This window comes from Paramacrobiotus metropolitanus, unplaced genomic scaffold (assembly GCF_019649055.1).
Source record: "Paramacrobiotus metropolitanus isolate TYO unplaced genomic scaffold, Prichtersi_v1.0 Parri_scaffold0000003, whole genome shotgun sequence".
In the NCBI taxonomy this organism is placed as follows: domain Eukaryota; kingdom Metazoa; phylum Tardigrada; class Eutardigrada; order Parachela; family Macrobiotidae; genus Paramacrobiotus; species Paramacrobiotus metropolitanus.
The window spans coordinates 1570110-1594643 of NW_026570223.1; the positions used below are offsets into that span (position 1 = coordinate 1570110).

At 41.5% G+C, this 24534-nt stretch overlaps 4 protein-coding genes across 4 annotated transcripts; all 4 read right to left on the reverse strand.

The window, feature by feature from the left end:
* Window positions 1-924: 924 nt before the first annotated feature.
* LOC129597444 (uncharacterized) lies at window positions 925-3053 on the reverse strand. Its single transcript, XM_055494986.1, has 2 exons — window positions 2740-3053; window positions 925-2680 (listed from the first exon to the last, which is right to left on the reverse strand). Exons 1-2 carry the CDS (start codon window positions 3031-3033, stop codon window positions 1112-1114), a joined length of 1863 nt encoding a protein of 620 aa, XP_055350961.1. The 5' UTR covers window positions 3034-3053; the 3' UTR covers window positions 925-1111.
* A 1122-nt stretch (window positions 3054-4175) lies between these two features.
* On the reverse strand, window positions 4176-11816 carry LOC129594874 (transient receptor potential cation channel subfamily A member 1-like). Its single transcript, XM_055491731.1, is given in 28 exon segments — window positions 4176-4665; window positions 4812-4918; window positions 5124-5306; window positions 5507-5631; window positions 5833-5923; window positions 6011-6170; window positions 6237-6418; window positions 6569-6878; window positions 6996-7066; window positions 7158-7253; window positions 7312-7371; window positions 7735-7819; window positions 7884-8050; window positions 8127-8188; window positions 8278-8330; window positions 8420-8504; window positions 8570-8649; window positions 8709-8869; window positions 8928-9134; window positions 9205-9290; window positions 9293-9392; window positions 9452-9594; window positions 9743-9956; window positions 10088-10263; window positions 10365-10521; window positions 11302-11440; window positions 11579-11639; window positions 11744-11816. Coding segments are annotated over 26 exon segments (3387 nt in total). The 5' UTR covers window positions 11392-11440; window positions 11579-11639; window positions 11744-11816; the 3' UTR covers window positions 4176-4529.
* A 1061-nt stretch (window positions 11817-12877) lies between these two features.
* Window positions 12878-14788, reverse strand: LOC129597970 (uncharacterized). The gene is made up of 2 exons (XM_055495688.1): window positions 14535-14788; window positions 12878-13661 (listed from the first exon to the last, which is right to left on the reverse strand). The coding sequence occupies exons 1-2, from the start codon at window positions 14580-14582 to the stop codon at window positions 12969-12971; spliced, it is 741 nt and encodes a 246-aa protein (XP_055351663.1). The 5' UTR covers window positions 14583-14788; the 3' UTR covers window positions 12878-12968.
* Window positions 14789-19740: 4952 nt separating this feature from the next.
* On the reverse strand, window positions 19741-24449 carry LOC129595363 (microtubule-associated proteins 1A/1B light chain 3A-like). Its single transcript, XM_055492353.1, has 2 exons — window positions 23687-24449; window positions 19741-20417 (listed from the first exon to the last, which is right to left on the reverse strand). Exons 1-2 carry the CDS (start codon window positions 23890-23892, stop codon window positions 20255-20257), a joined length of 369 nt encoding a protein of 122 aa, XP_055348328.1. The 5' UTR covers window positions 23893-24449; the 3' UTR covers window positions 19741-20254.
* Window positions 24450-24534: the final 85 nt, after the last annotated feature.

Sequence of the window (24534 nt, forward strand, 5' to 3'; positions counted from 1 at the left end):
TGTACACAACCACCCATGCTCTCCAAGCGATACTGGCTAAGCGTCTCACGAAGTGCTTCTTCGGCCTTCCATTTTGCAACGGAAAAAATCCATGGCCGAAAATTTCCAGAATAGCAAAGTAGGGAGCCATGCACTTCATGATAGCACCGCGAGGTTTGGCGTCCATGTTGGCCGTTCCGCTATGTCTAGCTTGCGACAAGGGAAGCGAAATGACTATTATAAGGTTTTAACACAGTTAAGTTTTACTCTGATCAGTAAATCAGAAACATTCTAGCTCTTCCTAAACGGATTGCGCCATTAAAAATATTTAGTTACGACTTACGAGTCTATGGCTGCTTGGTTCGAGCCCGTATAAAACAAAGGAATCTTTGTGATCGATAGCGTCGATACGAGTACTGACATTTAATACAGTATTGAAATAAAGGTGGTCGGCGACGCCTTCATATACAAGGATTGCTGAGGGAAGCAGTTGTAGGCGGTTGCGGTTTGTAGGTTGGTTGTACGATACTGCTTTTATTCACATTTCCCACTGTTACAGTATGTACAAGTACATCTATTTAACAATGATGTTTTACAGAACTACATAATCGACTCTGTTTCACTTTTCGGACTTTATTTGTGATTGGCGTTGAGCATTAGTGAAACTAATTAATTAGGGACAGTCGTAGAGCATGCATTATGCATGCCCACGCGAAATGTGCTATCGTACTTTGTATGAGCGTAAAAACCTTTCTACCTCTGCAGTAATTTATTACATAGTAACAACGAAAAACAAGACACACCACGCTTACGCATCTTAAATAAAAAGTATTCTGAACGTGACATTCTGTGTTTCTGGACTTTTACTGCACATGCGACAGCTATGGATTTGCTCAAAGAGAAAGGAAACAAAACATTGTAATTCTCTCCTGCCGAAATGCACTTGAAAATTGTGAAAAAAAATTGATAACAACTATCGCAAATAGCTTTCTGATAATAAAATTAAGTTAGGTAATCACATTCTGAAATATACATAAAACATATCTGCATCACTTTTTGCTCGGCAAAGCATATATTCTAGATTTGTTTAACATCTAGCTAACTACATGTACTTTGTAGATCACAATTTTTGTTAATGCCAGTAATGCAGTACGCGTGGAGCATAACTCGCATTACCATACGCCGACCCGCCGTACGTCAGATAACCTTCCACTAGATGTGCCGGCAGCGGCGTCAGATCCTTCAGTTCCCCAAACACCCAAACTGTCTGCATTCCCATCAGCATATGTAGTAGCAGATGACAATGAATCATCCATACACCAGGATTTTGCACCCGCACCCGCATCGCCCTCCACGTAAATACCTTCCCCGGTTCCGGTGCTACCGTACTAGGATCCGGTCGGTATAGGTTGGATGTATCGCGTGTAATAATTCGTCCATGCCTTGCCAGCAGTTTGGCCTCGTTGACCACCGGATCGTACGTGCCCAGACCCGTACCGCAGTCGTAATAGTGGTCACCGTGTGCGTGCCACGCATGTGGATAGACATCACCAAACCGGCTGCCACCCACAAGATACCAGACAATCTCCAGCACTTCGCCGACTTTCGCCGGGAACGTTTTAGTCACATTGTCCAAACCGTTGCCTTGAACCGCGCGTTGATAATCGGGGAAGTAATTCGTTCTGTTGCGGTACAGTGATACCAAATACGGTTCTTTGGGAACGTCTGGTATAAAGGGCTCAGGTTTCTCGTACCAGGGTGCACCATTCTGAAAATAAAACTCGGTGTCGCCTCCTGTCATCGTCTTGGCATCGATCGCTTGAACGTTAATGTACACTCTCCGCGTTACTTCTTGTAGACGGATAAACGGATTAGATGGATCCGGTTTCAACGGTTGCAGTTGATCTTCCAGCCAACCGTCGGCATAGGACTCATTCGGCAAGGTCAACACTTTCTCGGCCGGTAAAGTGAATGTATCGACCGGTCCAGCGCTGGTGTTGTAATGCAAAATGCCGTAACCCCGCACGTCATCGGAATCCGCTGAACGGATTTCAAACTGCATCCAAAATCGGTTCCTACCGGCTAGTTCGGCTTGGGTCTTGGCAAACAGAATAACACTATACCGCTGTCCGGAACTAATCTCCAAATGGTCAACGACATGTGGCATAATATATTTCCCATCAACTTCAATCAAAACTAAATTCAGATGGTCTTCAAAGGCTACAAACACCTGCGAGTAGCTTGTGGCGCCGATAAAACGCAGACGATAGACACCGCCCGCTGCAACGTCAATCACGCCCATCTCACACCCTGGCCCCGGTCTGGCGTACGTCTCGTTCATGGCACGTGATTTGCCGTTAACGGCTACGTTTTTCGGATTACCGGGCCAGATGAGATTGTTCGGATTCTGTATGTTGAATTCGATCCGGTCATCCGTTTCATAGTAGACATCTTGAAACGCGATCGTCCGCTCGTCGTCGTAATGATACGGCGGATTGCCGTCGGCTTCGTCGACAATCAACGCGCCGTACGCGGTGTTCGCCTGGAAGCCGACATGTGAGTGATAGAAGTAGGTGCCGGCATCTCCGAGTTGTAGCTGGAACTCGTAGTCGAAATGGTGATACGGTGGAATTGGCCACTGGCTGGCCATGGGCGTGCCGTCCGAAAAAGGCGCCATACGCTGGGTAAGACCATGCCAATGCTAAATTAATGACAAAAAATATACCATGTTATCAACATAACTAAAATTCGTTGACTTACAATTGTCAAATTCGCCTCGTCCATATCGTTGTACACTCGTATCCACACTTTCTGACCCTCTTTGAATCGTAATGCCGGACCCGGCAGTGTTCCGTTAACCAGAGTGGACAAACGTGTAGTGCAGTCAGTGGCAATAATTTTCGATGTAACTCGCAGAATGTAATCGGCTTGAAAATTACCATCATGAATAGCTGTATATGGTTGATTACTGGGAGGATACACCACCGAGGAAACCGTTGTCCATTGATATAATATGCTGATCATTTGCATGGTGCCTAATATCTGGAACTTCATTGTATCGGCATGCAGGTGTTATAAAACTAAAACACAACGTTGGTGCGGCGAATAACACTTCAGCGTGAAAAAAAAACATTACCAAAGTTTGTAGACATCAGGCCAGCATTAAGGCAGTATAATAATCCGAATAATACGTATTATAATAGTCACGTTTCAATACTACTAGGCCTAGAACAGTGTCATAGTAGGTGACAAAAAGAGATCAATAAGCACGTCCGATAGATCTCGATGAAATGAGTGAACGATCAAGAACATTATAAATTATACCGTTTCTTGCACACCATTATTTCGAAGGTAACAGATCTAGAAACCGCATAATATATTTCAAAGCATTTTTACGGCGCCGTAAGATACCAGTAGTCAAGACAAGCCGTTTATATTATCAATCTTATGGTTCGATACCCACAGCATATAAAGTGGACGGGTCGCAAGACTATGGTACGACTTGACCATAGCGGACAGAACTGCAAACAATTGTTAAGTTCTGATACAATCATAACTGGGTAGTTACTGTGAATCGAGATTCACTACTCGTACAGCAGAGAACAACATGTTCGAGTCAAACACATGAGCATGTACATATATGTGTATCCATCAAATGCGAAAATGGCGACATCCCGTGATCCAAGTACAGCGCGTACCTTCCTTTAAATACAGCGCGAGACGTCCAGACGGACTGATTCCTTTTGATGCAGTACTGTTGCGTCTTTGTGACTACAAAGACTGCAAATACTGTACGACTAACACAATGGACCATCGATTCCCAGTACGGAACAATCCAATAATCGAAAATTAACCACAAAGCAGTACTGCAATACAGCACCTACCAATATTAAATTCTGCTTGTTGACTAAAAAAGTCAGTTTTCTTGCGGGCCCAGTCTGATCGGTTCCGGCTTAATAAGGGTTGCATGCATATGGTACGCATTCATTTTACTATCGATTCAAAGAGCTCATGCAGAAATTTATTCTTCTTCTTCGGTCTTTTCTTTTGAGTGTAAAATTAATATAGTACTAGCATAACCTTTTTTCGAGCATTTATTTCGGCATAGTATGGCGACCAGCATAAACTTATCGTTAATCAATTATCATTAATCATTTAATCGTCGACTAAAGTCGAAGCATTGTAAGATGGCAAAGCACTGTTTTAATTTGGGAATGCTAGCAAAATACAGCTTACTGTACAGATATAGCGTACAATACGTACACAGGACACTAGTTCGACGTTCAACGCATGTAATACAATAATATTATCAGCAAATTGCACATACGGCAAATAAAAATAAAATTAATGATAATGCATCAAGTAGACTCGAAGAATTGACATAAGAATAGTCGATTGACCTTTAAGTTGACATGGTGGATTGATCTAACGCAGAAAGGTGATTTGCTAAATAGTTATATCGGTTTACAACGCAAAAAATTATAGTAGTGCTGAATCAGAATGCAAGTACGACCACTTAACTGCGTGTATGTCAACTAAAAAGTATCGACTTATTTTTTATAAGGTGGCGGCAGATCATTTGCACCTTCATCCAGTTGTTCGGCTTCGTCATGAATGTCCATCTTTTGTATGATCAAACGCAAAAGATTGCTTTGCTGATCCAGTTTGCCATGGACATCCCGCAGTCTGTCAAAAAAACGAAAAAAATTATCTCTAAACTAATGCAAAATGTAATTCGTAACGTTTGACAAAAGTTTTTGTTGACTTGAGCTTTAAATTATTTCTTGGTACAGGCTCGTAAAGGTCACGATACGTTATACTTCATAGCTTACTTGCGTCGCTGTTTCTCCAGTTCGCACTGCATTCGTTTCTCGCATGGTGTGGGTGTGTTGAAGCCAGTGTAGTTAGCAACCGGATTGCTACCGGAAATGCAGAAGAACTGTAACAAAAAGTACGCAGGCAATAGAGCTATCAGCCATTGCAATTGTTTCCCGTTGCGCTAAATGTGCTGTATAGCCACGAATAAGAGATACATACTACTGGAAACCCTGGCTCTTATTGCTTTTAGTCATATTATTTTCTTTTACGCTAGATGCATTTGCCAAGAGTATTACAGACTCATAACGGTGCTTCTGTACAGTGACCTTTTGCATTATTCCCTTGGTGCATCCGTTAGGGTAGTAGGTGTTTTCCTTAAAGGTAACCCGTTTCAAAAACCACTTCGGTAAATTTTTTTCCAGTCCAGTATGCAGGTCAACCTGCATGGCCATGCGCTGTAGCGTAGCACTGCGCTGAACCGATTCGATGTCACCAACCGCTAAACCAATCTACAGCATATGATAGACGGTTTGTATGCATGTCTGCAGAGTAGTCCAAATCGTCAATGCAGATATTCTTGGGGTATACAACTCAAGAAGGTTGACGGTTTTACTAAATGTCATTTAATGGCAATCTGCTTCATTACTTATCTTTCAGCTATTAGGAAAATTAAATTTTTACACTATTCGAATTTGAAATCGCACATTACCAGTAAATTCATAACGAGCACGGACAGTCCAATGAACGAAACGATGAAGATAAAGGTCAAGTGGGGGAACTGCACCATGCCCTCCTGCATTGGAGTGATGTAATTGGCCACAGCATCAATCTCTCCTGAAGAAACAATAGTTTTGCAAAGTTTTGCAAAAGCACAAATTTTATTCATGCTTCGCAGAGCCGTAAACAAAAACTGGGTTTTTCAGCTTAAATTAGCTGGAATGACTGGCCAAACGATACCTGCTCTTGAGACTTGAGAGTACAGGCAACCAAACAAAGCTGTAAGTACACAAAAATGCATTATCAAGATGACCTTACCCAAAAGCATATTTATAATCCGCAAAGCTGAGTATCCGAATTTCCGATGCGGTGTCGTCAAAGTACTCACATCGATGACAAGACCGGGTTTCTATAATTCCGAATCGATGATTAATGTTATCGCCAGGGAATATTGCTATGTATACCAGTCAGCCCTGCATAGCGTGTTGCATATTACCAGGTAATAATCCTGGTCGTCGGGAAATATAAACGACGGCAGCAAAATCTGGAATGCCAGCACGAACCCCACAAGCAGGAACGCGAAGACAAAGAAAGCGCGTAAAAGTGAACGGAGTATGTGCAAGAACATGACCACGTAGACACCAATAGTACCGAATCTGTAAATGACGCCGTTGAATCGATGCGTGAGATCACTCATTTGTATAAAGAAAACGCTAACGTACCGTTGTAAATACAGCATAATATTAAACCAAGCCAGGAAAATAGCCGCCGCCCCTAACTGCCATCGCACTGTCCAGGGCATAAAGGTTTCGGTCTTGTCACAGCTACCGAACGCGAAGAATGTGGCGAAGATGTACAAGAACCATTCAACGTAGTTGGAATAATCCAGAAAGTATTTCCTTCCCTAATATATTTCTTGCATAACACTTGCAGTTTAAGTCAACAATTTATCCACACAGCTCCTATATATGCATATTCGCTATGTTTAAACAGTAGTGTCAACCGTTGAAAAGTAATTATTAAAGAAAGGTCATGCTAGAATCACGCGATGTACCTGCAGGCATAACTGCACAATTTCTTTCAGCATATTAATGATGGTGAATGCGCAGATCAGGTAGCTGGCCGCTGCCGACATCATACTCTCTTTGTTATGTTGCATCCAGCGACGGAATCGCGGATCTTCCATGTCGAATTTTGCTGATGCGCTCTCGGCAGTGTTATTATGGACATTATAATATGACGTATGTTTCAGTTTGGGGATGAGTTCATTTTCGATTCCCGTGGTCACCAGATAGGTCAGCATAAGTAGGAATGCAGAATACAGCGCGATGTTAAAACCGTGAATCCAGACTCCGTAGCTGGTCCTAAAATGCACAGCCGCATGCTAAAACTTAGACTGGACTGTTTTCCACTTTGAGAAGCTGGAGATTCACATTATACTGAAATATCATTCACATTATACTGAACGAAAATATATTTACCATTTTTTATTCAGGTAACTGGTGCAAACAGGATGCGATAGCAGTTCACTGCGGCCATGGCGAACCATTGCCTATACATTTATTATTGGTTCATGAACGAATTATTTACCACATTGGCATGATACTCATTAGCATCGTTATATGCATCTGATTCTGCTTTACGTTCAAAGCTTTCAATGGAGATTTTGGATCCGCGGAATTTTTATCTTCTACAAATTCCACGCCGGGTGGCTCCAGAAGAATGAAATTGAAGTTGATCTGTAATAGTTAGAGTTACCCCTGTAAAACTGGAAAGGTATTTTAATGTTCCACTTACGTAGTAATTTTTCGACCAAGGATGGTGCTCTGATTTCGTCATGGAGTGATCCAGCGCAACCTGTACATGTAATACTTTGTAGGTAATGTAAAGCCTACTCGTAGTTAATAGACTTGACTTCAGTTTGTATTCAACACGTCTTAAGATCACGAATGGCGCTAACGATTTTGGATATTAATTTTTTCATTCTTTGAATTTGATCATTTTAAGTAAGCAGTAAAAATTTGGACAGGCTTATCTGATCAGTTTGATGTATGTACTGTCTGTACTGGCTGTTGCCGAATAAAGTGACTTTCGTCTGTATAATAGGTGTCAAACACCAAAATGAATGCTGTGGCTCTGCTCCTGTCTTATTTCAACGCACTATTACGAAAGTTCAAAATGCAGATCGTACGTGTAGTTGGGTACTGCAGTTGCACTTACCGTCATTACTTCCGGTAAATGTTCGATCAATCCTAAAACAGGCCATCCGTAAGTGGCTGATGGGACGGTAAGAATTTCCACCCACCTGTACCACGCACGTTAAGTTAGATTACATAATAGTCCTCAAAGCTAATGCCATGTTTTTGCACCGTTTATGTAGAACAAAACATGAAGCTGCTTCTTGATGCTTTTTCTGTATAGCCACGTCGATGGGCGTTTGGTTGGATTGGTTTAGGAGAAGCTTGGCTCCCGCCGTCAGCAGGTCTTCGATGACCTTTGTCGCATTGTGCTCGGCAGCTTTGTGTAAACCAGTGTTCTATAATAATACCTTCGTCATCTAAAGTTGTGAACACACACAGCACACCGATATAAAGTGGACAGATCGCACTCACTCCATTTTTGTCCACGCTGTCGATCAAATGGGAATAATGGACGACGATGACTTGAACTGTTTCTAAATAACAGAAATTACAATGTTCAGTGTTGAAGTCTGACAATTCGCGGCAAATGTTATTTGTTTAAGCTTTCAGCCAGCCGAATTACCTCGATAATCGCCGACGCAAGCAAGATGTAATGGACTCTCACCCTGATTATTTCTGGAAAAAGGATACTAGTGTGACCTTGTTCGTGACCTTGACATTCAATATGCATCATATGCAGTATGCTCGCGTCCATTTACCCTTACCGATGAATAAGCGCTCCCTTACACATCAGTAGTTTAACAACGCGCGTGTGGCCGTTCATTGCGGCCAGGTGCAGCGGTGTCAAACCTAAATTAAATAAACAGATGCGATCCATCCCTAAAATGGGCTCAGTTTAAATCGTTTTTTCCTACCTAGATTATCTGGCTCATTTATTATATTAAATCCATGCGACGTTTCCAACAAGCGTTTCACGGTATTAAATCGTCCGTATCTAAAGTAAAACATATTAAAACACGAGCACAATTCTAAAATTATAGTCGTGTTACGCACTTTGCCGCAAAATGTAAAGGTGACTGCTGTTGCTTATCCTTGGCGTGAATGGATGCTCCCAGTCGCACTAAACCATCACTGCAGCGCAGCAGACCGCTCTTCGCGGCATAGTGCAACGGTGTACATCCCCACATATCCTTGTCGTCCAGTAACTCAGCAATCTGTAAAACCATGATCCAGCTGTGATTCTCCGGTCAAGATGCACAAAGGTCACTCTACCATCTTTTTGTTTCCGATTAATTCATTGACATTGGGAGCGCCTCCGTGCATAATGCTGTAATGCATGAAATTCTTTCCTCGCTTGTCGCGTTTAATAGGACTGGCGCCGGCTTCTAACAGCAGTGCTAAGGATGCCCACGATGCCCGTGACGACGCCAGAATTAAGGCTGTTCGCCCTTCCTTATCTTCCTCATCAATGGAAGTGCCCTAACAGTTTATGAATTTCCAATGTAACAAAATTTAATGATCCATTGGTTAGTCGTTGACGGTTCCGTACCTTTTGTATAAGAAAACTGACAACATCGGTATGGTTGAACATGACAGCACGGTGCAGTGGCGTCATTCCTTGTGCATCTTTTTCGACAGGACAGCATGAAAACTTTTGGTAGCCGATCGGTCCATTTCCATAATAACAGCCAAGAGTCCTTGCGCACAGGCCAGATGGACCGGAGTGGACTTATCATACTGCCGCAAACGACAATCACACGGAGATAACATAATCAGAATGGTAAAGGTCAACGTACCATCTGCGAATCTAACGCTGCTCCATGTTCCAAAAGAAGTTTGACGGTTTCACATCGGCCATTATTGACGGCCCAGTGCAGGGCGGTCTGGTTGTCCTGATCTTGAAGGCTCACTTGATTGTGGGCTTCCTCCTCGCCCAATTCTTGTTCGGCAGAACAGATTGCAAATTACAAAGTGCTGCTACACGGTATAACACCACAGACTAAAGAAGATGTTACTTTTCACTTTATGCATAACTGTGACAGTTTGTTTTAAAAGTTGTGGCTTCATCTTTGCTGCATAGTTCTTACCGGTTAGCAGATATTTCAAGACTTTATTAGAACCACGCGCTGACGCGGCATGAATGGCGGTCAGTTTGCTAAAGCAGCCAAAATTAATTTTGGCTCCATGCGCCACTAGCAGTTTAAAGCACTCCAGATAATCCTGTACAGCCGCAATATGGAGTGGCGTACGTCCGTGCCAACCCGGGATGTTGATATCACGAGTACTGGTACGAAGAAGCGCCTACGAAAACAAGTACTGTATTTATACTAATTTGCCAATATCATTTATAGTTTCTGCCTACAGAGAGCAACCGTTCTGAATACAAGGTTAAGAATTTGCATTACAGATCGGTTGTACAGCTTGTACTGTACCTCTAAGGCGTCCAACGCATCGAAGCGAACGGCTTCATGTAACGGCGTTTCCAACATGGCGTTTTTGGCGTAAAGGTCAGCGTTGAGAGCAATTAGCGTCTCCACCACTTTCATGTTATTATTCATAGCCGCCACGTGGAGGCTAGTTTCACCTTCGCCGTCTTTGACATCCACAGCTATTATTCGAGTAAAAGTTACGGTTACTGTAATATAACTTCTCTTTCAATATTATGTTCCATTGAGTTCTGTACTGCTTAGTACATCTATAGGTACTTACGAATTCCTTTTTGAACTAACAAATCGATCATCAGCGGCTTTCCATGCTCTGCAACGACATGCAGGAGACTTTTGCCGGCTTCGTTTTTGATGTGGACCAAGTTCCGTTGTTTATTGAAAATTTGCTCCAGTTGCTCGACATTGTCTGTTACTGCAAGCTGAAAAAAATGCTAATTAACGCAGTCTACGGTAACAACAACAGCGCGTAACGATTCAATTTAATTTGGGCATTGGGTGAAGACACTAGCACCGGAACACGGGTCACCAGCGCAACTGGCCCCGCCGTCCTTGCTAAAACAACCCCCCGTCTCCTCTCCAAAGAGGGTGGGCGGGAGGGAAGAACGACTTGTTACACGAGGACAACTTTTACTCCAATACACAACAGGAACTGAAATGCACTAACAGAAATGCACAATCACTACACATGAAACATCCACAACCGAAGCTGCATTACTTATACAGCATCGAGATATGCATCCCAAGACACACCCTAATGAGTTTTCTGGCTGGACACTGGTCAACCAAGTCATCCAGCCTTGCAATCGCCTCCGCTGCGTTAACCGAAATTAGCTTTGCTAATTCTATTTAAATAGTGATGGTATTTAATTCGAATAATGTATTCAGGACCACATGTGATGGCTTTGCCGGTTACGCTGCGGAAATCAATCCTTGCAAGCAAGTGCAGGGAGTGCACTCTCTACGGTGTCTGTGTGAATTTTACGGCTACATCAATAATTGGCAATCCGCTGCTTAAGTGTAACTATAAGAGCACGTAAAATGCTGTGCACAATAAAAAAAGCACAATAAAAAATAACAACCAGCAAAACTTCATGTATTCTTCAGATGCAACATAAATGTATAGATATTGCATATCGTTAGTCTTATACCAGCGCAAAAAAACCGGAGTCAAATTTTTAATCTACAATGAACAGACGTACCTTGAACAAGCGTTTGGGACTATGCTCAATTGCGCAGACCTCTTCGTTATTGACGACTTCTGTGCCCGTAAAGGAATCAATTCGCAGCATCGTAGGTGCGTACTTATCCAATGGGTAGCCGCGCCGCTGTTCTTTAAATCTGTATGAAAGCAAAACATACTTATCTCCCCATTCTGGTTAACTATTTTGCTGCTTTGTAACTTTGAATACTCGAGTTTGTGCACATTATTTTCATTCCTGCACAGACTGCAGCGCTTATTGGCATAACTTCACTTACCGGCTAATTACACTGGTCAACAGTCCGCGGCTGCGCGGCGTCAACACCGGTGATGACCTTTCTACGGTTAAATCCATATGTCCAGATAAATATCAATTGAGTAAGTGAAATATTAGTCCAAATTATACGCACATAGTACTCGGTTTATATGGAATTTATCCCTACCGTTAATCGACGAATAGGCTTCGTTATAATAACGATCAAATATACAAAAACGTGCACGAAGTGTTACAGTTCTCAGCAAACCACTCCAATGTGTCTCCCTACTCCTGAACTGAAAAGGTCAACAGGATTGATAAACATGACACTCAGCATGGTGACGGCGATTAGGTCGACCAGACAATGTATATATGGCAGCTGCGCTGCTACTCAATATTTCCCGGGAAGAGGACTTTCGCTTAGCCATGATTCAGCAATACGATCAAGAATTTCATTTCCTCGTGTGTTAATGGTATACTCATAATGAAAATTAGATTTCGGGTACGTCAGTCGAGGACCATTCAGGTTGTTACCTCTGCAGGAATTGTGGCCCTTTCAGTAATTCAAAACATTGTCAACTACAGAATACAGCAGATGCGTGGGTAGCAGCCCAATTAATATTTACTCTTCAAAGTAAGCAACCGGCACACGGTCAGACCAGTAAAGGGCTAGCTTACTTAAGCTTACAGGTATTAGGCATTCTGAGTTTTAATTAAGTATGTTTAAGTTGCGTATGGTGTTTTCACTTCCGTTATTAATTAAATTAACTTAGTCAATGAAAATTTTCCTGTTGTCTGGAGCATTAACTTGACAATCTCGCTTCTGAATTAGGATAGCCGACCTACAGCTATTTAACCGTTGAAAAGTTTTTGAACGCTGACACGGCCACTTACAAATTTTGTTAAACCAACATAGAGTAAGAACTTATCAAACAGATTAACAGGTTTTTTGTCTGTTTGATGGAGTTATATAGAAATGGTAATCACCCAGCGCATGTACAGTAAGCGGTAAACTGATGGATTTTTTCATCCCACCAAGGCAGAATTTAAATATATCATCAAGCTGAAGGTTATTTACCTTTCTCTATATAATTATGGAAACATGGAGTGGTAAAAACCGTTAGCTATCCTGCCACATAGCTAACGCAGCACACTGCCGAAGCGTATACACGAGCTAGTTTTTTTTACAATCCGTTTTGTAGTAGAGATGGGTAGTGCCATCACTGAAAAACTAGATTCCCAATTTGAAGTAAACTCCTAAGCGTGCGAGTGCATCCAGTCATACTGTCCTTTTAATGATTTATTACAACGTATAGGTAATACAGCTAACAGACATAATATTGACAATACTACTATAGATATCGAGTGACAACTACTTATTTTACGTCAATATCGTGTATTTGGTCAGGAAATCAGTTAGGCCAGGCCGACACAGTACAACTGGCACTCTTCGTGACAGGCAGCAGCATAGCCGCGTTCGATACAATGGGTGTGCCATTTGGGTCAAGGCCTACATTCGGGCCGTACGTTGTCACCTGTACGTTAATCGTGCACGTTTTGGTCTTGGAATGCGTTTGCGTTATCACCGTCGTGTAACAAGGAACACTGGTCGAGGTCGTAGTAGCCGTATTGCCTCCTTCGGACGGCGTACGAATCGCCACGGGAGTGCATGTTGTCGTATCAATCTGTGATTTCACGCGAGTATTCTCGGACTCTTTAGACGTAGTATAGGTTGTCCCTGTTGTGCGCACACAGACAGAATTCACCAGCGTGCGGGTGACGGTGGTCAGGATGGTGCTGCAAGCGGGAGTTGTTGCTGTCGAGCAGGTGCTGGGTGTGTCACTTTTTGGGATATATGTGTGTTGACCTTTCCAATATCCCGGTCCGTATCCGGCGCCAGGACTATCATCGTACGCATAATTATCCAGTGTGTACTGGGAGACTTTCTGCGGATTTCTCACCGCTCCATAGGCATAATTGTACGATGGACCCCCGCGGTAGAGATTATTAGCATTCAAATTCAGACCCGGTTGCACCTGGTAGTCGGCAGAGTGGCCGGCATAGGGATTGTAATTTTCCACGGCAACGGCTCCCTTAATTATACTCTGCAAGAAAAAAGCTTTTTCACAATATTACACTTGCGTGTAAACTAAGAATTAAGAAATGCGTTCAAGAAAAAAACTAAGAATATACCAGTTTGGTAAGCTCAGTACACCAGATAACCAGAACCTACAGCGTATATCAGCAGGATGGTCACCGGCCACTGCGTTTCGTCTAAGCGCAGTATACGGATTTCATTCAGTTTCATATACAGTAAAACCTGTGTAATTTGAACACCTACGGTTCCTACAAAAGTGTTCAATGTAAGCAACTGTTCAATATTCGCAGTAGCTTTCGAAGTATACGAGACGCGCCGGTTCCTATCCGGGCGTTCAATATTAGCAGTTGTTCAATTTTCGTAGTTGTTTAATCTCGCAGAGTCTACTGTACTGTAATTCTCTAAATGCTGCAGCAACAAAAAATCTGGGTGTAATACGGAAAGTTGAACTCCCGTAGTACTGTACTTTAATCATAATCATGTTATAAATAACTGCTATAACTTAATCACCGGTGAACCTTAATAAGTTAACAGCTATATACTGTATTACTCGTAGTAATCGTAAGACTATAAAATATTCAATGATACAATACTACTCTAATCATTCTGTTCTAAACTATTGGTTATTTGGCAGTTGCAGAGAGTATTGTACAAGTCGGTCAGGAGCAACAAATTAATTTTAATTTGTAAGGTGAATAATCCCGTAGAAGAGCTTGTTAAAAAATGTTAGCTAAACCTTAGTTAACGGCCGAAGTTGGGACACATCCGTTCACCTTACGGTAGTCACACGTAACGTTTTTCGTACAAGCTGTTTTACTTGGGAATTGTGTTACGTATACTAATGCTAAATTAAAACATAGTCTGCAGGTTTCACACTCACCGCCAATATGATGGCGTAGAACACTCTCGGAGTTGGTGGAACAGTCATTCTGATGCGGTTAATCTACACTTTTATCTTAAATAAGTGTATCAAATCAGTCCTATTCGCATAGCATAAAACGTATTGAAATTTACTGAAAACACGGGAATGATTGCAGGCCAGGGGTGCTTATGCCGGAAAACTATTTGCGACTATTGGTGCAAGAATCAGCAAAGGAAGGCTCGAAAGCGCAAGCTAACCAAGTACTGTAACAAGATGCGGTCGAACCTTTTTCCTCAAGAATGTTATTTCATTATAGAAACATGATCACTTTGAAAGTATTTTTTAATTCACAACCTTGGACCTTTCGCGTTCTGTATATACCGTATCTCACATGACGGTTTTTTGAGGTCACGTTCGAACGTTATTTCGTCAATGGCTTGTGTCACAATTTAATCCGATGGCAATCGCGGCTATCATGCACTTCAGTATATCTATCTGTGGTACAGTTACGTATACATTAGCAAAATTCGAAAATCGTCTTTAGAAGTATCTGAACGGAAGTAAAAGCATGAGGCGGATTTCTTTACGATTATTAAATTAAGGTTACAAATCACTCTTGCGTTTACAGTTTTGCAAGTCAATATTTTGTGTCGTGATTGATTACAAAGGAGCTTAGTGTGATCAACGTTATCCCATACATTTCCCCAAAAACAGACCTAATCGTGCCTGATAATATTTGTATTTTTCAACGCGAATAAGAGGCTACTATAAAAATGAGCACTGCAATACGACATGCAGGTATACAGTTGAACTGTAATCGTCTACATAAATGGAAAAATAAGACGCGCTTAGCCCAAATTACATGTACAATATTAGCTACAGAATGCAGGTCAGGTAGCTGAATACATCTTAAAATTTTATTTAATTGTCTACAGAGAAATCTTGGGAACTCCCTCCAGCCGCACTTGCATAAAACAATCACCTATATTTCGTATGATAAATATTAACAATGGGAAATATATTCATCTTTTCTATCAGCTGATTATGATAAACGTTTATCGCATCGTCTGGAACGCTGGAAAACCACACCTCGTCAAACGTATCAAAAATTCTTCTTTTCGTGTTGTCTTTCAGTTTACTTGCGGATAGTTTATGGTATATATAATCTCTTGAACGAAATGCATAATGGTTAATGCGAAGCTCATCCAGCTCGACATTTTGCTCCGGCCGCGTATCTCCTCACACCAGTGCACTTCCGCCAGTTCACACTGATCCGGCCGCCACATTCCCTTTCCGATTCCATGGCTGCAGTCTTCGGGAAATTTCGTACGCGCACATGTACCATTGTAACGTTGTCCATAGTACGCATGCTCCAATTCGTAAAATGGCGCACGTTTTGGATTGCGGGACGATATCAGCATTTGGCCACCGAAAAGGTCATTTATCACGCTGATCGTGTCGGAATACGGATCAAGCATTAAGCGAACCCGGTTCTCCCAGGGCACACCATTTGTTCCGAATCGGATGACCTTTGCGCCTAGTTGGTTGAACTCGGAGGTATTGCGCAGAAAATTAGCAATGGTGTAATACTTGGGAGAAAACATAAACTCATCCACATCCGCCACGAGTAGCCACTCGGTGACACCCGTTAAACGGATGTTACAATAGTTTAAAGCTTGTCGTTGACTTTTCCTCCAATCGTGCTCCGAATCGTCCGTTGGTTGATGATACCGGCGAAAATTCTGCGGAATGACCTCCACCAAATCCGGATACCCGAGACTTGCATACAAACGCGGAAGTAAAGAAATATCATCAGCACTGTCATCATCCACAAAACGAAATGTTCCACGCCTTGGATGCGATGGAATTCAATCCACTCCAGTATAATACTCATCTCGTTCTGAATTACGGCGCATGCTGAGAGAAAATATTTAAATTTTGAGGTAGTGTGCGTAGGGCTCGCGCTATTAAAAAAGCTCACAATCACAATGCAAATTTTTAGAGAAAATGTCATCATTAACATTTTTAGAAAACGATAAAATAGTCTATTAATTTGTCTTTCTAATTCATAATGTGATTATTTAACCGGCACTATATAACCCGCCGGTTTCCATAGACGATTTGTTGGTGTGTGGATGCAGGGACAATGCATGGCACAGTTCGTGTAGGCAAGAGGCGGTTGTTCTGTGTACTTGTACTTTGCAGATATTGTTGCTGATTATTAATCACTGGTACATCGGACTTCAAAAACAGCGTACAATACACAAGTAAAGGAGGCTGCACAGTAATTGCAAGCATATCAAATTACGAAATGTAAACTATTCCAGTATACCGCACACTTTAATTTTCACTACGCGATATGAAATTATAGGTATGGCCTCATCCAGTCATCCCCATGAAAAAATAAAGCAGCTTCTATTGCATTGTGCAAACAAAGGCACATTATTATGTGCTGCATTATTGCGATAACAAGTTTTGTGTTGGAACCTAGTTCAACCTACGATATTAGTACTACTGAGTAAAATTCATATGGTCACATTTTACAGATTCAGTGCTCAGTATCATATGAAAATTTATGGATCATAAAAATTAAATAATAACATTTGTATCATTGTTCCCTACACTTCTAGGAAGTGCGTGAACCTGACAAGTGAAGCATGACAACCCGAGCTTTCGGTAACGGGCAGCAACTGAGCCCCGGGCATTATACGAGTAGCTACAGTGGGCCTGCCATTGGAATCCGTACCGACATTCGCACCATACGTTGTCACCTTTACATGGATCGTGCAGGTTCTCGTCCTAACCGACATCTGCGTCAGTAACACAGAATGCTTGTTGATGTCGTAGAACGATCCGGTCATGGTGAACTCGTACGGATCGTGCAGGACGATGTATCTATGTGGGATGACACCGGGCAGTTGCCGCCGTTATCGCCGTCATCGACGGCCGGCCTCCGAGACTCAATAAGTCGTTCGTGTTGTGCACAAGCACACCGATTCCACCTCTGTGCGAGTGGCGGTGACCATGATCGTTTTGCAAGCGGGAGTTGTCGAGCACTTGCTCCTGGAAGTATCTGTATACGTGTGCTGACCTTTCCAGTATCTCGGGCCCGTATCCGGCACCACGACTGTCATCGTACGGAGGTGTCTCCAGTGTGTACTCGGAAACTTTCTGTCGGTTCCTCACCGCTCCGTAGGCATAATTATATGGCGGACCTCTGTGGCAGAGACTGGCATTGAAATTCAGTCCCGGTTGCACCTGGTAGTTAGCCCCAGCGTAAGCATGGTGAGACTCCACGGCGGCTGTTTCCTTTGATAAATCCTGCAAGGACTATCATACTTCACACATTTCTATATATTCATTTTAAAAAGGCCCAGCAAATGATAAACGGGCCAATAATGATATGATTAATTACAGGATATACAGATATAGATAGATATAGATATGTCGGTATGCGTACTCGTAAAGGAGGTGCTGTACAAGGTGTACATGCTGCTTTTTGCCTTTAATTTAGCTGAACGGGGATGATGTTATGAGATTTCTTCATTGATACTCTTGTATGAAAACCAACCCACATTAAATAATTTGCTCCACTGCTATCGCAGTAAATAAAAGTCGTATGTTTGCAAAACTATGAACATGTGTGTTCGGTACCGTGCTCGTTTGTTATACAGAATAAATTATATATATCTAGCCGGCAGTTTTCCAATATAATACTGTTTGCTAGCAAAAATTACTGCCAGTATCCAAAATATTTTATGCATTTATTAGGCTTATTAGATTTGTCCTGTGCAAGCAAGTTGCAATAATTACAATTACACTCACCGTCAACAGGATAACAAAGAAAATTACCAATAAAGACAAACTAATCATTTTGTAAAATTGGTTTTTTGCTGCAAATAAATAATAAAACATGTTTCAGCACGTCTTAAATTTTCCTAATCTGATACGACATAATTATACGTATCTTCTTAGATGGACTAATGGTTCAAATTATAATTTAGGCTCGGCAGCCGATGGTGTTCGAGAGGCTGAATTAGTGAGTAAAGTCATCAATTAGATTTCCAGTACGACTTGCAAGACTCTAATATTACTTTATTAGTATTTGTAGTTTCGTCTCACTGAAATACTCCTACAAAACTACGTCACACCTCAAATTCTACAAACACGCTCACGAACGATGTCGATCGGATTATAGGAATACAGCATACAGATACTTTTATATACAAAAGCATGTGTGGTTTATTATGTGTTAAATCACTCGGAAGTTACATACATTTTTCTAGTTACTTGCGATACGTAGTGGTGATGTAATAGTGACGATTTTGATCCAAGAAATTTCAAATATTCTTCAGCACAATTCGAAAATCAAGGACAATCTGATAGCATTGCATGGGTGTAGAGTGTTTCCGTTCGTCATTACCACTGTATCCTAGATAGATTACATTCTACATTAAACGCATTTAAACTTTAAGTGAATTTGCAAGGTTGTGTCGTTGTGGTATTAAAGATGAAATCATACTGCCGTTGGTGACATTCGGCGTGCTCAGTTTTTGTGTCATGGTGCAGCAGAACGAACTTATCTTCATTACTATCAACTATCAAATACGGAGGTCTAATGTCATTACAAAGTACATTCGCTAATGATAGTTCTTCATTCAGCGCTGTTATGATGTTGTACGGTAGCGCGTCGGTCACATTAATTATTTCTTGTATGCTAATTTTTTAAATGGTATAAAATTTTTGTAATATGGTACGAGAACAGATATTATATGAATATTCTTGTGCGATATCTGTAGGTCTGTCATACTGGAGCTTGTGGACGACAGCTTACTTCCGCCGAACACGTGTGGCAGTGAACGGCACATTGTGTAATTATAAAAACCTCTCTAGACTCCAGTAGCCTTTTCATTTAGTTTACAGAGTGTAGTTCGGACTCCTTCGTTCTCTCTAGTCTTATTTCGGACTTTTAAATAATCTAAAATAGAAATATAAACTGTGTACGTCTACTAGCGGTATTAGAATTTTCGTTAATACAGCTCCTGTTTTCCTCAAACGGACCTTATTTCCTCAAATATGGAAGACCGTTGATTAATATTTCCGTAAAAAATGTTTTGAATTATAAATTTGCTTTAGAATTATGATGCGCGAAACTGTACTCGTAGCGAAGGACGGTGCGCATGCATCTCGACACATATTGCAAACAACTCAAAGATAAACCAGATAACCACACATTTTGATTATTATTTTCTCTCAATGTACATCACCGATATTAAAAAATAAAAGCCAAAGTTAACAACCATATTGAACAGATCCGAAAACCCACATTCAGATTACAACTGCTCAAATGACGTCCCAACCAATATTCTATTCTTTATGTACAAACCAAAAATACAAGCCCGCCCAGGTACAATATCACACAGAAAACAAGATTACTAGTCCAGTAGTAATACTTTGTTGAGATAGATTTCTTGCCCATATTCCACACCAAGCAACAGAAACACAACCGTAACATCTAACGCAACTACCCTCGCAATATTCCTCTGTAAAAATATTTTTCCCCTCCATTTTTTCCTCACTCTCATCCCATTTCCGTTTTATGCTGCGATTGGAGTGGCTAAGGCTGACGGCGTAAGAATGTCGTAAATGACATGACTAAAAATGATCGGGGAAATGATTAATAAAAAAATTTCCCCCGTGCTGGAACAGTGCGAACGCGCCGGCTGGTTGATTTGGCTTCATGCTCCGAAAGCGTCCTCGGAGGCGTACACCATGTACAGGAATCCGTCGTCATCCTTCTCCTTGTCGTAGATGTCCGAGATGCAGGTGGAGCTGCTGACCAGCGTCTGCGAGTTGACCATCAAGTAGAAGGTCTGATTGGGATGCAGCGACAGGCGACGTCTAAAAAAAACGAATATGCTGTCATTATCAGGCTTTTACTCGTAGATTAATTACCCAACCGTAGTGAAGTGGTTTTAAAAAATAAGCGACCGCACTGTTCTAACCAAAACCAAGAACAACTGTCGAATCGTATTAATAAACCAATAATGTTTTGTCGTTTCCAGAGAGATTAAAACAAAGGTCAAGTTTAAATAATCGAATGGGAGTGGCAGTAGGCTACCACCCAATTTTCCAGATCATAAGTAACAGTCTCTTCACACGATAATACAGTTTCTAGTAATTTACAAATGGATTTTACACACTTTCACACGTTTCAAGTTTGGAATTTGTATGCCAGATCAAAATTTAAAACCCATATGGGTTCAAATTTGATCGGGTGTAAATTGTAACGTATTTTGTTTTCATTCTTATTCAGTAATAATGTGTAAAAATTTACACCGGTAATTCGCACAGAAAAATCGACAAAAAATAGTAACACGCTATGGCGTAGTAGGCTAGTAGCATCCACAAACAATGCCACCATAGTATTTTTAATCAGGAAACGGGTTTCCGCCGTGGCGAATTTCCGACATGACAGAAGAAACGGTATGATAACACAGCGATGAACAAATAACCGGTTTCTACATAATAATTTGTACCTAGTAGAAAGCAGCTCAAATAGCAGCAGAACACTCCCTATTGTTAATTACTTTCCCACTGGAGAGCTGCATTTGTCATAGTGCGATCACTAGTAGCTGCCTCAATGTTATTTTAAAAATAAAGTAACTGTACTGCAAAGTCAGCATTCACTAAGGGAAAATCTGGCTTGCCGAAGACTGATCATATGTCCACCACGCAGCAACCTATTGATAACCGCAAAAAGCCGAAAAAACAGATCAAAGTGCGCATTTGCAAGATAGTTAATTTCCACGTGATCCCGAAGCAACCTAAGTAAACCGCCACCGTCTACAGAGCACAAGTGCAATACGAAGAAGAAACGAGAACCCTGCTCATTAATGCTAAAGCTCGGCAAAGACTGAAATAGCGTCCATTAATGGACACTGTGTCCATCATTGAAAAAGTTTTGCCCATTATTGATCAAAACAGTGTCCATCTTTGTAAAATTCAAAAAAAATGAGAAACGTTAAGGGGGGTCTGTCAGGCAAAAAAATTTTTATATAATGATTTATTTATTGATAAAAATGTAAAGCCGGCAACTAAATAACTTCTGCCGATCAGACCTCACGATGTGATTAAGCGCCTAACTGCATCCGTGTTCCGTGTTGTCTGCCGCCTGTCAGCTATCTTAAGTTATAAAGAAGGCAGACGGCAGTGTGTTAGTATCCGCGCCTGTTCCTTATGTGTTACTGAAAAGCACACAGCGGACAAAATATGCGGACTGTTAATTCGGAGAATATTCCGGGTTTTATTAAAAATCGTTTAACCTACAAATTAACACAACTCCGTTTTCGTCAGTCCTGCATGAAATACAGGTAGTGCGTTTGTCCTACCATGTTTACCAGTAAAGTAAATTTACCTGTATATGATGATTTAAACACTGACCGGCGCGATTTCTGCTTATAATGGCCTCTAAAGGGCCCCCGCTTAAAAAAGGCGAAAACAGGTTTTTGCGTAAAGGTTCCGGGGATTCACCTTTACGCAAAAAATTCGACGGGGTAGAAACTCCAACCTGTATGTTTCTGACAGCCGAAGTTTCCAAGCTGTGCGAACGGAAATTGTACAAAGTTTAATTAATTTCGTGGAAGAGAGAATGTCGATCGACTCTGGTATTGTGAATGCTGTGAAGCCATTAACCAATTTTTCAAAGGAGAATTCTGGCCAGGCGCTTAGGGCGGCACATTCCCTTCTGATACCAGAACTATCGTTGGAAGATTTTGCTCAGGAATATCAAGAGATAGCTCACCAGTTTCCAAGAACACAGCCTCGAGAAGCTCTTACTGTATATATACACATTGCTTATATTATTAAAATTAATAAACATACACATTTTTTTAATTTATTTTACAGTTGGCGATATCGCATCCTGAGTGGAAAAACGTTATGACAGCGTTGGCACGGTTCTTAACCGCAACACCGCATTCGTGTGATGTAGAGCGACTCGTTTCCAAGTACAATATGCTGAAAGACAGTATGCGTTCGAGGATGTCGGACGATACACTCCGCAGGTATCTGTACGTGACCTTCAATATGCTGGTTGTTGCGGGATACAATGTGAGACCGGCAGTGCGCTTATGGCTGACCGAAAAAGACCGTCGCCCTCGAGAGTCGGCTCCATCATCCAAGCCGGACTATTATAATGGCGTTTTTGAGAAGTAGCGAGAATTGAAATTGGACGCGACGAATCCTTTTATCATCTTAACCATCGTGCAATAATTTTTCAATATGAGTTATTAAACTACTTTTTTGCTGTTCGGATGTCCCGAAACTACAGATAACTAACCATACGTGCTCTACCTTATACAGAATGATATTTATTGAACAATAAAATTTGGCCAAAAATTTGCAGCCCCCCTGGTGAGGGGGGGGGGGGCGTCCATCATTGATTTTCCACTATTTCAGTCCCTGAAGCTCGGGTTACGATGAAGAAACCGAGAAAAAAGACTGGAAATTAGGAGGAGTTATTTATAATTAACTACTCTTTTGTAAGAAAAGAAACTGCGGTGAATTATATGCCTTCCTGAAAGTTCCCGTTTACAGCGCTTCATCGAATCTACACCAATTCAGAAAATTCGCTCATAAACAGTTTAGAAAAACATACAAAATCGACACGAAACACACAACATTTCCAGAGAAAAGCATCTGTATTCGTAAAGCGAAGTACCATATTTACGCACATATGCCTGATGTAATTATGACACATTTGTGATTTGTAATCCGACGATATGCGGCTCGTGCGTTGTGGCACATCAAAAATCAGCAGCGTGCCACGAACACAATATAGAGCTATTATAATATTACTATTAATTTACGCAAAACAAAACAAAAGCATTTATCAGGAAAACTGCGACCGGTCTTTAGTGGAAATAAAGTGGAAAATAAAATTATAAAAAGCAAGATATTTTTAAATAAAAGTCAGCCGCAGCAGATTTACGGGAAAGAAAATGCTTTCAAGTAGCGTATAACCTGCAACGTAAAAGTAGGCAAGTCATAATTAAACTGAAGGCAGTTAAATTACACTTTACATAACTTTGCCAAACAAAAACCTGACAATTCAACCAGCCAGAATATATTATTAACCAGGGTATTACACAATCTCAAGTTGCATTCACCTGATAATCCGTGACAGCTCGGACACGGTGATATAATCCGGAACCAAGAATTTGGCCTTATCCAACAGTGGCAGATTCTTCTCGTTCTCAAAACGCTCAATCACAATGGGAATCTTGTCGGGATGGTGACGACGGATCTGGTCAACATCGTTGACACGGTCCAGGAAACTGCGACGCTCCTTAAATCCCTTGGCCTTCATCGCCATCTTGCACGTCCCGAAAATTTACAATTCTCTCCCACAATGCGGAAAAAAGGTCAGAAAATTCCCCACACACGTCGTTCTTCTGCCCCGTGATCAACCACCAGCAGCCCGTTTCTTTGTAGCCGAGGCCTCCGCTCAACACAGGGAAAATCGATAAAATGTCAATAAACTGTTATTCCCCTATCCCTTTCTCTCTGCCTCTCTCTGTCCCCCTTGTCCTCTTTCACTCCCTTGTTAGCCTGATCCACAGATATCGATTCAGCTCGACCTTCTTTACCCAGGAATTCACACAGCCAGCGCGTGTGCACGATTCGATTAATTTGGAAATGCTACGAAAATTGGATGTTACCACGTATTATCCAACATGGATGACAATACTGCTAAAAGCGAAACGGTAAACGAGTCACATGGAACGGAACGTCAGGAAATATCAAGTGCGTTTATTTGCAACAAAACTCGCTCGCAAATGATCGGGTTGTATAATTTTAGAAACGAAAACAGTTCAACTGGCATAACTGGCACACGATAGATTTGTACACTGCAGTTCAGCGACAAAGGATAAAGAGCAACGAATTTATGCTAAGAACATGAATCAGCTGATGATCACATGCACACCAACACGGAGAAATTCATGCACGCGCTGCC